The 15,686-nt window shown below is 41.5% G+C and overlaps 1 protein-coding gene across 1 annotated transcript in view; it reads left to right on the forward strand.

Moving 5' to 3' along the window:
• Positions 1–15,686, forward strand: part of LOC308268414 (putative ATP-dependent RNA helicase TDRD12) — a gene marked incomplete at both ends in the record, with an annotated part of 178,135 nt that overhangs the window by 62,747 nt on the left and 99,702 nt on the right. The window contains 7 exons of the mRNA XM_080703547.1: positions 1,290–1,350; positions 1,692–1,796; positions 7,402–7,587; positions 9,869–10,025; positions 10,646–10,773; positions 13,877–14,068; positions 14,948–15,076. Of these exons, the coding sequence (XP_080559673.1) occupies positions 1,290–1,350; positions 1,692–1,796; positions 7,402–7,587; positions 9,869–10,025; positions 10,646–10,773; positions 13,877–14,068; positions 14,948–15,076 (958 nt within the window). The remainder of the gene's footprint in view (positions 1–1,289; positions 1,351–1,691; positions 1,797–7,401; positions 7,588–9,868; positions 10,026–10,645; positions 10,774–13,876; positions 14,069–14,947; positions 15,077–15,686) is intronic.

Here is a 15,686-nt window from a genome sequence, read left to right on the forward strand (position 1 = left end):
TTTTAGCAGGTCCACTTGTTTACATTTTGGTGCTCTCCCTCCTCGGATGCCAAATTGCCTAAGTATTAAACTTCTAAAATGGGTAACTGATGCTCCCAATGCAGTGACAGGTGTTTTGACCAGGCAAATCCATACTCACTCAATGCTGAAAAGAGTGGTATGGGGTCTACTTCGGGAGTTGCTGCTATTAATAACCCTGGTCTAATAAAAACTGCTAAAGGGGCGGTAAACGTTCTCCTCAGGAAAATGTTGCTATTTAAGTTAGTAGATCTAGTGACTGCCTTGCGTCTAAAAGGGCTTCTGCCCAGCCTGGGTTCCGCTCTCACAATTTTCTTTTTCTTTAATAGCACCTTGCCTGTTAGTCTCCTCAAAGCAAACCAGTCACCGAGCTCTCCAGGGTAACCTCCAACTCTCGCTGCGACCACAGCCACCTGCTCCCTTCCAGCGGCTCAAATTCCGACTTCTCCCGACCTGGGGACCTGGGGCCCTTGACTGACGTCGCCCAGTCTCAGCATGAAGCCGCTAGATGAGCAAAAACCACGCCCTTCTGCACCCCTTAGTCAAAGCCCTTCTGTACCCCTGAGTCAAAGAGGTCGGAATGTAAGGTTGGGGCAGGGCCAGAAACTAGGGGGTGGAGCCCTGCGATTCAGGGGACCAGTCCCCCGCCCCGGAAGAGGGAGTCCAGAGAGTTCAGAGAGGAGCCGAGAGCGGAGGGACAAGCATTCATTCTTCCCCCGCCACCGGCCCCCGCGGCCACGCGGGGGCCGGGGGCGCTCTCCCACGAATAAAGATATTCACATATATCTGATATGGATCTTCGCGTGTCTCTATGCTGCTGGGGCCACACAGCACTCTTTAATCTTATAACATGGTCATTATGACCCACATATCTTTTTAATTTATTTTTTATTTTTTGTTTGTGTGTGGGGTGGGACCCAGGGGCTTTTCTACCTCCGGGGTATACTCCCAGACTTATTTTATACTTTATTTGGAAACAGAGTCTCACTAAGTTGCTGAGAGCCTCACTAAGTAGCTGAGGCTGCATTCGAACCTGCGCGATCCTCCTGTCTCAGCCTCCCAAGCGTTGGGATTACAAGCATGTGCCAGATATGAGGGCTCTGCTTGGCCCTCATTTCTTAATTGAACAAAACAAAATAGAACACACATGCTTTTATAGCTGTGCTTTGGAATACATTGGATCCAAATTGAATTAAAATTGAATTAAAATAACTGCTCAGTTGAGGAAACAGATATTTATTTCTTTAAATGTTTTTTAAACCATTTTACAGATTATTACAATTTTTAAATCCTGATCCTTTGAGAGCTGATGGAACTTCTGATCTGCAGCAGGTATAATAAGCCCTTTAAAAAAATAGGAGGGAAAACTATTTACTCTTAAAATCTTTCTCCTTCCTCCTTCCATAATTGAGATTAAAAGAGAAACTCCTTGAATGGGGAACTTTGCCCAAAGACATGCTTTTAGAAATTATCTAGTGATTACTAATTCAGAGAATTTATGGGGGGGGCAGTAAACAATCTTTTCATTTGGATAGGTAGTTTTGGTGTTTCAGGTAAGCATGTATACCCAGGTGTTTCCATTGGAGCCTTCTATTTTCTTCTCTGTGAAGTTCTTGGACTCTGTGCTGATAGCTCAGGGCAGATGCTGGTTGTTTAATGTCTGTACTACTCAGTTGCAGAGGTTGAAGTTAGGCGTGCAGCAGCCTGTTGTGCTCCGAAACAGGATTGAACCCTGCCTGACCTTTGACAAGTCACCACTGTCTGCAGACGTGAAAAAGGTGAAAGTGCTCTTAAAACCCAGCTCATGAGAAAACCTAACCTTTTCACATCTAGAAGGATTTTATTTTCTCCAGTGCTGGGAATGAAATCCAGGGTCTCAAGCATGCTAGACAAGCACTCTACAACTGAAATACCCCTCCTTCCCCAGCCCCATAGAAGGATTTTTAAATAAACAGTTCTGAAATTGTATAATTTCTTTGCTTTTGAAATTCTCTCTCTTTTCTTTTTTTTGATGGTACTGGGGTTCCTGGAAACCCTTTTATCTCTGGTCTACACTCCCAGACATCTATTTTTTATATTATTATTTGGAAACACGGTCTCTTAAGCCAGCAAGGCTGGCTTCGAACCTGTGATCCTCCTGTCTCTGCCTCCCAAGCGCAGGGATTACAAGCATGTGCTACCACTCCCGGCTTGAAATTCTCTTTTTAAAGAAGCTTTTGTTATTAGCTTTAATTTATTCCAAGTTAAGTTTCTGTAAACTAATCATTCTTTTGTAGAGAAGCAATTGTATGACTGTAAATACCTTCTGAAATATATTTTCAAATGTGACTTCGAAATGGGGCTTAGAAGGTGCAACAAGCACAAAAGCAGTTGTAATATGCTATTTTTTCTATTTTTGTGGTACTGGGGATAGAAACCAGATGCATTCTACCTCTGAGCTCCACCCCCTGCCCTATTTTTTATTCTTTATTTTGAAACAGGGTCTCACTGAATTGCTAAGAGCCTCACTAAGTAGCTGAGGCTGTCCGCGAACCGTGATCCTCTGGTCAGCCTCCCAAATGCTGGGATTACAAGTGAGCGCCACCACACCCAGCTTGTAATATATTTTTTGTCATTCTTTCCAAAATTGCTTTATAGATCTGTGTTCTCACTTGGTAAATTGTTTATACATACATATTTGTTTTCTTCCTTGTTTATAAGAGGTTGGGACTATTTTTAAAAAGATATAAAGAAGCCAAGCATGGTGGCACATGCCTGTCATTCTAGTACTTGGGAGGCAGAGATAGGAGGATCACCAGTTCCTAGCCAGCTTCAGGAACTTATCAAGGGCCTTTGAAATCTAGTGAGATCTGTTTAAAAATAAAAATAATAAAATAGGGCTGGGAGGTGTAGTTCACAGGTAGAATGCTTGGTTCCTGGGTTCAGTCCCCAGCACCACACACACATACACACACACACAAAAGACAGATGAAACTACAAGAATGAGCAGAATGTGAGAAATCTTGAGTGGGCAAGAGATTCCCATAAGCTTTAGAAGTTGGAAAAACAGGTGACAGAGTATGTGTGACTTAATGGGGAAAGGAACACAATACTTGGGAGGCTAAAATAAGAGGAACACAGGTTCAAGGACAGCCTCAGGAACTTAGCAAGACTCTGGGAAAACAAGCAAGACCCTGTTTCAAAACAAAACAACAACAGTAGTAATGATGATGATGGTTATTTCTCACTCTTGTTATGTACTCAGCATATTGACCACAACTTTCCATCATGCTGACCCTCCCTCCTAGACATAATAATGGGCAGCTACTGTTGGGGATATGGCTTGGTTACTATAGCAGAGGGAACAATGGCTTTAAAAAAATACTTTTATTGGTGTATTATAGTCTTGCATCATAATGTAATAAATAGTGATAATGACATACATGCACCTAACAGTTATGAGTTTCTCTTTGGATTCCTCTACACTACCCCCTTCCTCATACATGAGATTAACATTGGTATTTCATGTATATACATAGTGTCCATGGAAGTGTTGCCTTCCTTCCTTAATTCACCCTCCCCTATACCACCTTCCCTGGACCCTTTTTTTCTTTTTTCTTTCTTTCGCTTTTTTTTTTTTTTTTTTTTTTTTGCTATACTGGGGGTGGAACCCAGAGGCATCTACCTCTGAGCTACATACCCAGCCCTATTTTTGTTCTTTTTTTTTTTTTTTTTGGTGGTACTGGGGGTGGAACCCAGGGGCTTTTCTTCCTCTGGGCTATGCTCCTAGACCTATTTTGTACTTTATTTGGAAACAGGGTCTCACTAAGTTGCTGAGAGGCTCACTTAGTAGCTGAGGCTGGCTTCAAACTTGAGTGATCCTCCTGTCTCAGCCTCTCAAGTGCTGGGATTACAAGCATGCACCACCACATCCGGCTTCCCTGGTCCCTCTTGTACCCATTATCTATAGTCTCCCTAGATATGAGAAGAAGACATATGACCCTTCACTTTCTGTGACTGGCTAGTCTAACTTAACATAATGTTCTCCAGTTCCATCCATTTTCTTGCAAATGACATAATTTTGTTTTTCTTTAATGTTGAAAAGAATTTGATTGTGTTCATATCCCATAATTTTGTAACCTGTTCATCTGTTGATGGGTACCTAGGTTGGTTCCATAATTTGGCTATTGTGAATTGTGCTGCTATAAACATGGATATGCATATATTACTATAATCTGATATCAGTCCATTAGGAAGAGTTGTATCACTGGATCATATGATGTATCCATTCCCAGTTTTCCAAGGCATCTCCACACTGATTTCCATAGTGGCTACATTAATTTGCAATCTCACCAACAGTGTAGAAGAGTTTCTATTTTCTCATATCCTCGCCAGCATTTTATTATTATTATTATTATTATTATTATTATTATTATTATTTGGTGGTACTAGGGTTCCTGGAAACCCTTCTACCTCCGGGCTACACTCTCAGACACCTATTTTTATATTTTTATTTGGAAACAGGGTCTCTTAAGCCAGCGAGACTGGCTTTGAACCTGTTCGATCCTCCTGTCTCTGCCTCCCAAGCACGGGGATTACAAGCGTGCGCCACCATGCCGGGCCAGCATTTATTATTATTATTGTTTGTATTCTTGACTATTGCCATTCTGATTGGGGTTAGATGGACTCTCAGTATAGTTTTGACTTGCATCTCTCTGATTACTAGTGATGTTGAACATTTTTTCACAAATTGATTGGACATTTGTATTTCTTCTTTTGTGAGTGTCTATGTAGGTTAACTGCCCATTTTTTGATTGAATTATTTTTTAAGTGTTAAGTCCTTTTAAGTTCCTTGTATATTCTGCATATTAGCCCTCTATCAGAGTAGTAGCTATCAAAGATCTCCCATTCTGTAGGTTCTCTCTTAAGACTCTTTATGGTTTGCTTTGAGGAACAGAAACGAAATCTACCCCATTTATTCTTGTTTTAATTTCTTGAGCTTTGGGGGTCTTAGGGTTTGTATAATTTTAAGAAAGAAGATTGGAGACTGGAGAAACTAGAGAAGTGACATTTGATGATGGTACTTGGAATTCCCCCAGTAAAAGTAACATGTTCGCTGCTCTCTCTTGCTGAAGTGATGTGACACTAAAGTGGTTAGAAGATTTGCTCTACCCCAGAGCTTCTAGTCATCAAGGATCATATATATTTTAAGAAAGCCTTCACCTTAAAAAAAAGGACCAAATTCTGAAGGAAACGATGCAAGGAGTAGAAAAAAATGTTAGAAAATAAAGGTTGTCAGGTACAGCAGTGAGCATCTGTGTTCTCAGGAGGCTGAGGTAGGGGGATCATTACTTAGCCCAGAAGTTCCAGAACAACCTGAGCAACATAGCAAGACTCCATGTTTTTAAAAAATATCCAGCTGGGCATGATGGCACATGCCTGTAATCCCAGTACTTTGAGACAGAAGAATCGCAGGTATGAGGACAGCATCAGCAAGTAGTAACACTCTCATCAACCTAATGAGACCCTGTTTCAGAAATAAAATAGATCTAGGGGTGTAGCTGAGAGGTAGAATGGCCCTGGGTTCAATCCCCAGTACTCCCGACCCCCACCCCAATCCTCAGAGGTAGGAGAATATATTACATCTACTTAGTAACAACATGCTACAGTGCGTGGTGGTGTATGGTGGCCCATACTTGTAATCCCAATACGTGGGAGGCTGAGATGGCAGGTTCCTAGGTTTGAGGCCAGCCTCAGCTACTTAGGCCCTCAGCAACTTATTGAGACCTTGCTTCAAAATAAAGAATAAAAAGTGGGACTAGGGGTATAGTTAGGAGGTAGAATACCCCTGGGTTAAATCTCCAGTATTGCAAAAACAAAAATCAAAGTGATCAAAGTGCTGTTTAAGAAAGGGAAAGGGAGCTGGGCATGGTGATACATGCACGTAATCCTAGTACTTGGGAGACTGAGACAGGAAGATCGAGGGTCCACAAACAGCTTCAGCTACTTAGGCTTTCTGCAACTTAGCCTTGTTTCAAAGTAAAGAATAAAAAACTAGGTCTGAGAGTGTAGCTTGGAGGTAGATTGCCCCTGGATTCCATCCCTAATACCACACACACACACACAAAAAAAAAAAAAAAAAAAAAAAAAAGAATACAATTTTTTCAAGGGATTCTCAGAAATTCAGAATACAAAAATATTTTTGAAAATAACTAGTAGATTTAGGGTATAAAACAAAACCTAATTTAAAGTGGAACAAGCTGGGTGTGAGTGGCACATGCTTGTAATCCCAGTACTTGGGAGGCTGAGACAGGAGGATTACAGGTTCGCTTTGAGATCCTGTTTCAAAGTGTAAGAATGAGGATGTAGCTTAGAGGTAGAACACCTTGGGTTCCATTCCCAGTACCAAAAAAAAAAAAAAAAAAAAAAGCAAAGAGTACATATAAATAGGAGGAAAATCTGAGGCTCACTTTGAAGTCCATTATCTAAAAATGAGATTTCTAGAAGAAAGGCAGAAAAATTCTAAGGTGTAATGCATGAGCATTTTCTGAACCTAATGGACATGAATCTCCACATTGAGTCTGTCTACCACCACAGCATAACTGTTGAATCAAGACATCAAACACATAGAGCTAAGTAAGCTCAGAGATTCAGAGATTACAATTTAGAGGATAAGAGATATTTTCTCCCCTCCTCTAACAGGACCAGGAACCAGGGTAGCCTCAGAGTTATCCACAGCAAAGCCAAAGGAGCATGGACTTAAACATTCTGGTGAAGTTATTTCTGCTGACATGTAGGTCCATATTTACACTAGGAGGGAGATGGAAAGGTAGAATGAAGATATTTTCAGACATGCAAAGACAAAAAAAAATATATACTCTCCCATACCTTTTGTCAGGAAGCTACTGAAATGTCTGGCAGTTTATTAAGACAAGGAGAAAAACCACATCCTCATTTCAGGGAGCTTTCTTAGATCACCTATTGGATCCTTTCAGTTTGGGGCCCAGAAAAGCAAGAGTGATAACTGAGAAAAAAATCCAGGGGACTTAATCAGGGTCGGTCTTAGAAATTACCATATTAAGCCATTTATACTCACTGACACTTGAAGTGAACAGTGAGATATAGCCGGGCATGGTGGCGCATGCTTGTAATCCCCGCGCTTGGGAGGCGGAGACAGGGGGATCATGCAGCCAGCTGAGGCTGGCTTCACAGACCCTGTTTCGAAATAAAAAAATATAAAAATAGGTCTGGGAGTGTAGCCCGTGGGAGTGTAGCTGGAGGTAGAAGGGCTTCCAGGAACCCTAGTACCACCAAAAAAAAAAAAAAAAGGGAAGAGTGAGATGTAGTTTTTGTTCATTTTCTCTATTGTGGTTTTTCATTGTTGACTTTTTCTCTTTTTTGTAGGCTCTTCAAAAAAATAAGTTTTCTGGACCCAGCCACACTCAGTCTTACTCTTGGCCTCCCGTAGGTCGTGGCTGTGATGTGGTAGTCATTTCTCAGTGTGGAAATGACCCTTTGTTGTACCTCCCACCGTTGCTTACAATTTTGCAAATTGGGGCCAACTACAAGTCATTGCTAAGTAGAAACGGAGTAAGTTGAAGACAGTTTTGTTTTGCCCCAAAATGGATTTAAATATCTACTTTAAAAAATTGTACACCTAACTGTTTGTAAAGTTCAGGTTAGGTGACTCAACTTGGTTTCCCTATGCGAAAGTAGCCTGTTTCTCTTCCAGGGTAACAATTCTCCTATACTGAGCCCAGTTGTGGGCCATTGGCTGGACAGGAGAGTCCAGGCTCTTAGATATGAATGTAGAGTTTGTAAAATTATCTCACTGACTTTAATTCATTTCATTGTTACAGCAGCCACATGAGATGGCTAGGGCATGTATTATTCTTACCATCATATACATGAGAAGATCCAGCTCTTGAGACGTTCCTGGATGAATTCTTAACACCTAACAGGGGTAGAGGGTGGGCTAAGTTCGTGTTGTTTTCTTCCACATTCTTTAAATTATTCCGTAGCACCCCACTTGGTTTTATAATCCTACTTTTTCCATGTGTAAGATTCTGAAAGTCTGAGAAAGGTGGTAGAAAGGAGGAAAGTGGTGTGAGGTCAGCAGTGGTGCTTAACGATGTCTCTTCTGCTGGGTTTGGGCCGCCAGGAGAACTAATGGGTGTAAAACCTCCATGCCAGGTCCTGGCACAAAGGATGTGCTCCAGATGCTTCCACCACACATTTAAGGTGAACACAACCATAAGAAATATTCTCAAAGTTGCAGTTAGAACAAATACCAGTTTATTTTTCTAAATATGTCAGGCAATTTCCCTTTAGAATTTGCACTGGTTATGTCTTGATTTAATCAAGTTAAATATGAACATGTATATTCCCATTTAGTGAGCAGTTAAGCCTGCTGATGAGATCTAGCCTGTGTTGAGGCAGAACCATGGCCGAGGCAGTAAGGGTTGTGCATGCCCTGCCCCTACCCCTGGTGCGGCCTTTCGTTTCCATACCTCTGCACCACCTGCCTCTGGCCTGGGCCTCTCAGTGGGTGCTCATCTAGATGTGCCTAAGAGGGAGAAGCTTCAAGTATGGATGACACATGTCCAGAAAGGCATGTAGCAGTGCAGGCAGCACACCTTCCAGAGCATCTATGGGTAGTGGAGGGTGGGGCTCAGAGGGTCATTTCCTAAAGAAGTGTTAGCCTTTTTAAGGCCTCTCTTAGGAGGTATTTATTCCTCACTCTGCTTATAGAGCAGAAATCTAGAGCCAGATTTTCTAGGCTTAAATCCTGTTGCCACCTTGAATTAGCTGTGTAGCCTGGAGCAATTTATTTTACCTTTTTGTGCCTCAGACTCCTCATCTCTTGAGATGAAGTAGTAATAGGCCCTACTTCGTAAGAGTATTTTAAGTAAATGAATACTAGGTGAATTAAGTATGTGTGATGTTTAGTTTAAGACCTAGGAAAATCCAGGGGATTGAACCCCAGGGGCATTATACCTCCAAGCCACATCCCCAGCCTTCTTTATATTTTATGTTGAAACAAATCTCATTAAGTTGCTGAGGCTGTCCTCAAGCCTGCAATCCTCTCAGCCTACTAGAATTACAGGAATGTGCCACCATACCTGGCTTCTGAATGTTTTAATGAAACTGTTTTAAACTCTCCTGATCTGTATGACAATGATAATGTCAAAAACTTAAGTATTAGTTGGACACAGTGGTACACGCCTACAATCCTAGTACTTGGGAGGCTGAGACAGGAGGCGATCTGGTTTGAGGCCAGCCTCAGCAAGTAGTGAGACTGAGCCGGGCATGGTGGCCTATGCTTGTAATCCCAACATTAGGGAGGCTGAGACAGGAGGATAGTGGTTCGGGGACAGCCTCAGCTGCTGCCGCCACCACCACCACCACCACCACCACCACCACCACCACCACTACTACTACTACGACGACGACGACGACGATGATGACTATTACTACTGCTGAATCTTGGCAACTCAGTAAGACCCTGTTTCAAAATAAAGAAAAAAAAAATAGAGAGCTGGGGATATAGCTCGGAGGTACAATGCCCTTGAGTTCCATCCCCAGTACAGAAAAAAAAAAAAGGTCTGGGGTGTGGCTTGGGGGTAGAATGCCCCTGGGTTCCATCCCTAGTAGTGCAAAATTAAAATAGGGCGGGGGATGTAGCTCAGAGGTAGAATACTCCTGGGTTCAATCCTCAGTAACACACACACACACACACACACACACACACACACACACACACTAAAACCCTTTAGTGCTTATTCTATGCAAGGAGATAATCTAGATGTTTCTCATGTACTGTTTGATTACTAACTACTTTGCAAAACTCTGAATTTGTTTGTCTTTGCAGCCTCTTGTAGTAATCGTGTGCCCAGGGTGGAAAAAAGCCCAGCTTATTTTTGAATTATTGGGTAACTACAGCATGTTTTCCAGGCCTCTTCATCCATTGTTGTTAACAATTGGACTTAACAAAGATGAAGCCCAAAACATGAAGCTTCCAAGGGGGTGTAAGTATCCTTTTCAAGCTGTTTGTTTTTTCCACAGAAGACAGTGGGTTCTTCCCAGGCATATTTCATGCCATGCTGCTGCTGTGGTCATTAGTATAGCCCTCATCTGTCTGTCACTGATAGATGTCAACAATGGAGGTTCAGTTTTGACCTACATCTGTTTCACTGAGAAAACTTAGTAGATTTCAATCACTTGTCAGCTGACTTGTTAGATGCTGAACAATGTTGACCACACCTTCCTGTCTCTCAGGAGTGCAGAGCTGGGGAGCTGGGATATTTAGTCAGATACTGACAGAGCTTAGCTGGGTGGGCACTGAGTAGAGAAACAACTTCTTAAAAAGTATGCAGCTGGGCATGGTGGCACACGCTTGTAATATCAGTACTTAGGCTAAGACAGGATTGTGGGTTTGCGGATAACCTCAGCTACTTAGACCCTCTGCAACCTAGTGAGACCTTGTTTCAAAATAAAGAAAAATTAAGGCTGGGTATGGAGCTTGGAAGTTGAATGCCCCTGAGTTCAATCCCCAATACTGAGAAAAGTATGCAGAATCACAGAAATAAAATGTTGGGGAAACCTGAGGAAAATCTAAAATGTGCATTTTTTTTCTTTTAAAATGTAGGTGATGTGATTGTCACAACACCACATAGCCTCCTGAGACTGCTCATGTACCAAAGCTTGTTATTTTGTAGACTCTGTCACCTGGTTTTGGATGAGGTTGACTTGTTATTCCGTGAAGCTAATGAGCAGGTAAGTGTGGTATTGGCTTAGATGTTGTTACTGTTTCAAATGCATGTATGTATTTCTGAACTATATACAGTATATTTCTGAAATAATACAATTAGAGTTTTAGCTGCTTTAGGTGATCAAGAAGTGTCTAATTGGGGAATAAATTAAGTAAATTTCTTAGCCAGGCATGGTGGTCCATGTCTATAATCCCTAGTACTTGGGAGACTGAGACAGGAGGTTAACAGGTTCAAGAACAGCCTCAGCAACTTAGTGAGACCTTGTTTCAAAATAAAAAATAATAGGGCTGGGGATATAGCTCAGAGGTAGAATGCCCTTGGGTTCAATCCCCAGTGCCAGAAACACACAAAAAAATTTTTTTATATTTCTATTATTTATTTTATTTATTTATTTATTTATTTATGGTGGTACTGGGGGTGGAACCCAGAGGCTTTCTATACCTCTGGGCTATACTCCCAGACCTATTTTATATTTTATTTGGAAACAGGGTTTCACTAAGTTGCTGAGAGCCTCACTAAGTAGCTGAGGCTGGCTTCGAACCTGTGTGATCCTCCTGTCTCAGCCTCCCAAGCGCGGGGATTACAAGAGTGCGCCACCACGCCCGGCAAAACTTCTATAATTTAGATGAGAATGTTTATTTGAAATTTTATTCTCAGTGCCTGCCTCCCTTCCCTTCCCTGGGGATGAAACTCAGGGACATTCTAACTCTGACCTACACACTCATCCCTTATTTATTTATTTATTTATTTATTTACTTATTTATTTATTGTGGCACTGGGGATGGAACTCAAGGATATTCTACCTCTGAGTACCACCCCCAGCCCTATATTTTTTATTCTTTATTTTGAAACAGTCTCCCAAGTACTTGGATTACAAGTGTACGCCAACTTTTGAAACAGGGTCACATTGTGGAAGGGCTCACTAAATTGCTGAGGCTGGCCACACACCTGCAGTCCTCCTCTCCTAGCCTTCTACTGATTATAGGCATGTGCCACAGTGCCCATTTAAAACTCTTTGAAGAACAACAAAAAAAAATATTTTCCCAGGATACTTTCTGAAACATTTAATATTTTTCTAAACCTGGCATGGTGGCATATACTTGTAATCTCAGTACTTGGAATAAGACAGGAGGATTGCAGATTGAAGGACAGCTTTATCAAGTAGTGAGACTCAGCTGGGCATAGTGGCACATGCTTGTAATGCCTGCGCTTGGGAGGCTGAGATAGGAGGATCACACAGGTTTGAAGCCAGCCTCAGCTACTTAGGCTCTCAGCAACTTAGTGAGACCCTGTTTCCAAAAAATATATACAATAGGTCTGGGAGTATAGCCCAGAGGTAGAAAGCCTCTGAGTTCCACCCCCAGTACCACTAAAAACAAAACAAAACACAAAAAAATAGTGAGATTCATTAACTTATAATAATATTTTTTCTGTCTTGTGTGGGGAAGCTGTATTGGAAATTGAACCTAGCGGTATTCTACTTCTAAACTACACCCCAGATCTTTTTTTTTTTCTCAAAGTTTGAAACAGGGTCTCACTAAGCTGCAGAGGGTCTTGATACATTGTGAGACTGGACTCCAACTATGATTCTCCTGTCTTAGCCTCCAAAGTACCAAGTCCAGATAAAATGTTTTGGTTTGAAGCAGGATTTTACTAGGTTGCTAGTAAAATCTAAGCTGTGCTTGAATCTGTAACTCCTGTTTCAGACTCCCAAAGTACTGGGATTACTGTATACTACCACAATCCACAATCTGGCCTTGTGTTACAATTAACAGCATGGTTTCATTACTTACTATTCTACAGCATAACTATTATTTGCTATATGATATTGAATAATATAGGCATAACAATTTGTTTTAAACCTGCCTTATTTGGTGGCATTTAACATAATTTGTGTGCATGTGGCTAAAGAACCTCATTTTTTTTATTCCTGAAAGTAGGAAGCCTTGGCATAGCTTTCTGTTTCAGGCTAATTGGTAAAAAGTGGGATCTGTAGCCGGGCGTGGTGGCGCATGGTTGTAATCCCAGCATTTGAGAGGCTGAGACCTGAGGATCGTGGTTCGCGGAGAGCTTCAACTACTTAGTGAGGCCCTCTGCAACTCAGTGAGACCCGGTTTCAAAATAAAGAATAAAAAATAGGGCAGGAGGTGTAGCTCGGAGGTCGAATGCCCCTGGGTTCCATCCCCAGACACCCCCCCCCAAAAGTGGGATCTGTTAGTAGTGGGATCTGGTTAGGGTAGTTTGTATTTCTTTCCCCCACCTCTCACAGCTGAGGAGGGGTGGGTACTGAGGATTAAATTCAGGCATTTTACCTCCAAATACCCCCCCAGCTCTTTTTTGTTTTGAAGTAGGGCCTTATTAAATTGCTGGGGCTAGCCTCAAGCCTGTGATCCTCCTGTCTCAGCCTTCCAACCTGGGATTATAGGTGTGTGCCACCACACCTGGCTTGAAGCTGAGATTGAGTCTAGAGCCTCTCTCATGGTAGGCCAGCACTCTATCTCTGAGTTATACTTCCAACCCTATAGTTTGTGTTTTTTTGATTACTTAACTTGGCCATTAACTTGAATTGATTGTTGTGTTCAGTTTTTTGAGTTTCTTTCTTTCTTTCTTTCTTTCTTTCTTTTTTTTTTTTTTTTTTTTTTTTTTTTTGCAGGACTGGGGATGGAACCCAGGGCATTCTACCTCCAACCTACACCCCCAGCCCTATTTTTTATTCTTTATTTGGAAACAGGGTCTCACTGAGTTGCAGAGTGCCTCACTAAGTAGCCGAGGCTGGCTTCGAACCTATGCAATCCTCCTGACTCAGCCTCCCAAGTACTGGGATTACAAGCATGCGCCAGCATGCTCGGCTTTTTCTGAGTTTCTTGTTCATGTTCTTGTCTTTTATTTGTGAAATCATCTTTTTCTAATCAATTGTTGAACTTTTTGGTGTGAGCCTTTTAGTCCCTTGTTCGTTGTTCAATGTATTATCCATATTTACCAAGATGTTGTTTGTGTTTCAGTTATTTATGGTGGGTATTATATTTATTGACTTTAAACATTTTCTCCTTTATAGCTTTTTCCTTTACTCTAATTTTTAGTCTTTTGAAATTTTACCAATTTTTTAGATGTTTGCTATATTAGATAACTTTAAAAAAAATGTCAAACCTGAAGAAAGGGAATCTGCACCACGTCAGATCATTGCAGTTGGCATTCATTGGAGCAGGCATACAGAACATCTCATCAGAGAGTTCATGAGTGATCCCTACGTTGTGATCACAGCGCCGGAGGAGGCTGCGCTCTATGGCAATGTCCAGCAGGTGATGAGTGTGAGGGGAAGGGTGATGAGCACAAGCAAGTAACCTCTATGACATGGCTTAATGTCAAATAACTATAGCCTGATTCCATATAAAAGCATGTAAGTTAAATTTAGATTGATTTTCTATACACTATTTTCTATTAAAATTATAACAACTAGCTGGGTACAGTGGCCCATGCCTTTAATCCTAGTACTTGGAAGGCTGAGACTCGACAATCACAGGTTAGAAGACAGTCTCTCTCAGCAACTTAGTGAAACTTTTAGTAACCTAGCAAGACCCTGTTTCAAAATAAAAAATAAAATAGATCTGGGGGTATAGCTTGGAATGGAGGTAGAATACCCCTGGGTTTAATCCCCAGTAGCACAAAAAATAAAAAATAAAATTATAACAGCTATGAAAACTGAAACTAGAGCACTTTGAACATTTAGAAAATTACCTTGGAGCCAAACATGGCCAGTACTTGGGAGGCTGAGACAGGAGGATCTCAGGTTCGTAGCCAGCCTCAGCTACTTAGTGAGGTCCTCCACAACTTAGACCCTGTTTCAAAAGAAAGAATAAAAAATAAGGCTGGGTGTGTAGCTCAGAGGTAGAATGCCCTTGAGTTCAATCCACAGTTCCGCAAAATAAATAAAATACTCTGGCTGAGTGTGGTTGTGCATTCCTGTGATACCAGAACTTGGGAGGCTCCCAGTTTTGAGACCAGTCTCAGCTAGGTAGTGAGACTCTCAGCAGCTTAGTGAGACCATGTTTCAAAAATTAAAAAAGAGTCTGTGGGTGTAGCACAGGTAAAACACCCCTAGGTCCAGTTCCTAGTAACACACACACACACACACACACACACACACACACAATTACCTTGTTTCTGTATTTCATTACCAGGTAGTGCATCTTTGTTTAGAATGTGAAAAAACCTCTACTTTACTCCAAGTTCTTGATTTCATTCCAAGTCAGGCACAGAAGACTTTGATCTTTACCAGCTCTGTAGCTGAAACAGAAATAGTGTATAAGGTGAGCCTGTCCACATACTACAACATTTCCACTGTTGGTTTAAACTGGCTAAATCGTGAGTGATTGGAAAACGACTGGGTAGTTGATGAGCCAAGGAGATACAATTTCACAAGTTTAACATCAGTCAGAAGAAGTGGCTGTGCTGGGAAGAACTAATAGCAGGAGACCAGGCCTGGGAGATGTGCCCAGCAGGTGGGCCCTGCCTTCCCAAGTAAGCTGATGCTCTAGGGAGCAAGTGCTGGGTGGCTTTTCCTGGGGGAGCATGAAGAAATGTTCATATCTCTACTCTGTATTTGAGAAGATAGCAGTGATAGATACTAAAGATTTATGCTAAAGATTTATTCAATTTAATCTAATTGTGTATACATAAATCCTAAAATGTATATGCAAATCCAAATACAAAGTAAATTAGTAGTAATCTTTCTGTAATAATAATCTAGAAAGTACAATTTAAAAGTCCTTGTTGAGCCGGACGTGGTGGTGTATGCTTGTAATCCCAGCATTTGGGAGGCTGAGACAGGAGGATCCGGGTTCGCGGCCAGCCTCAGCTACTACTTAGGCCCTTTGCAACTCAGTGAGACCCTGTTTCAAAATAAAGAATAAAAAATAG

Source organism: Muscardinus avellanarius (assembly GCF_963383645.1).
Source record: "Muscardinus avellanarius genome assembly, chromosome: 10".
Lineage (NCBI taxonomy): Eukaryota > Metazoa > Chordata > Mammalia > Rodentia > Gliridae > Muscardinus > Muscardinus avellanarius.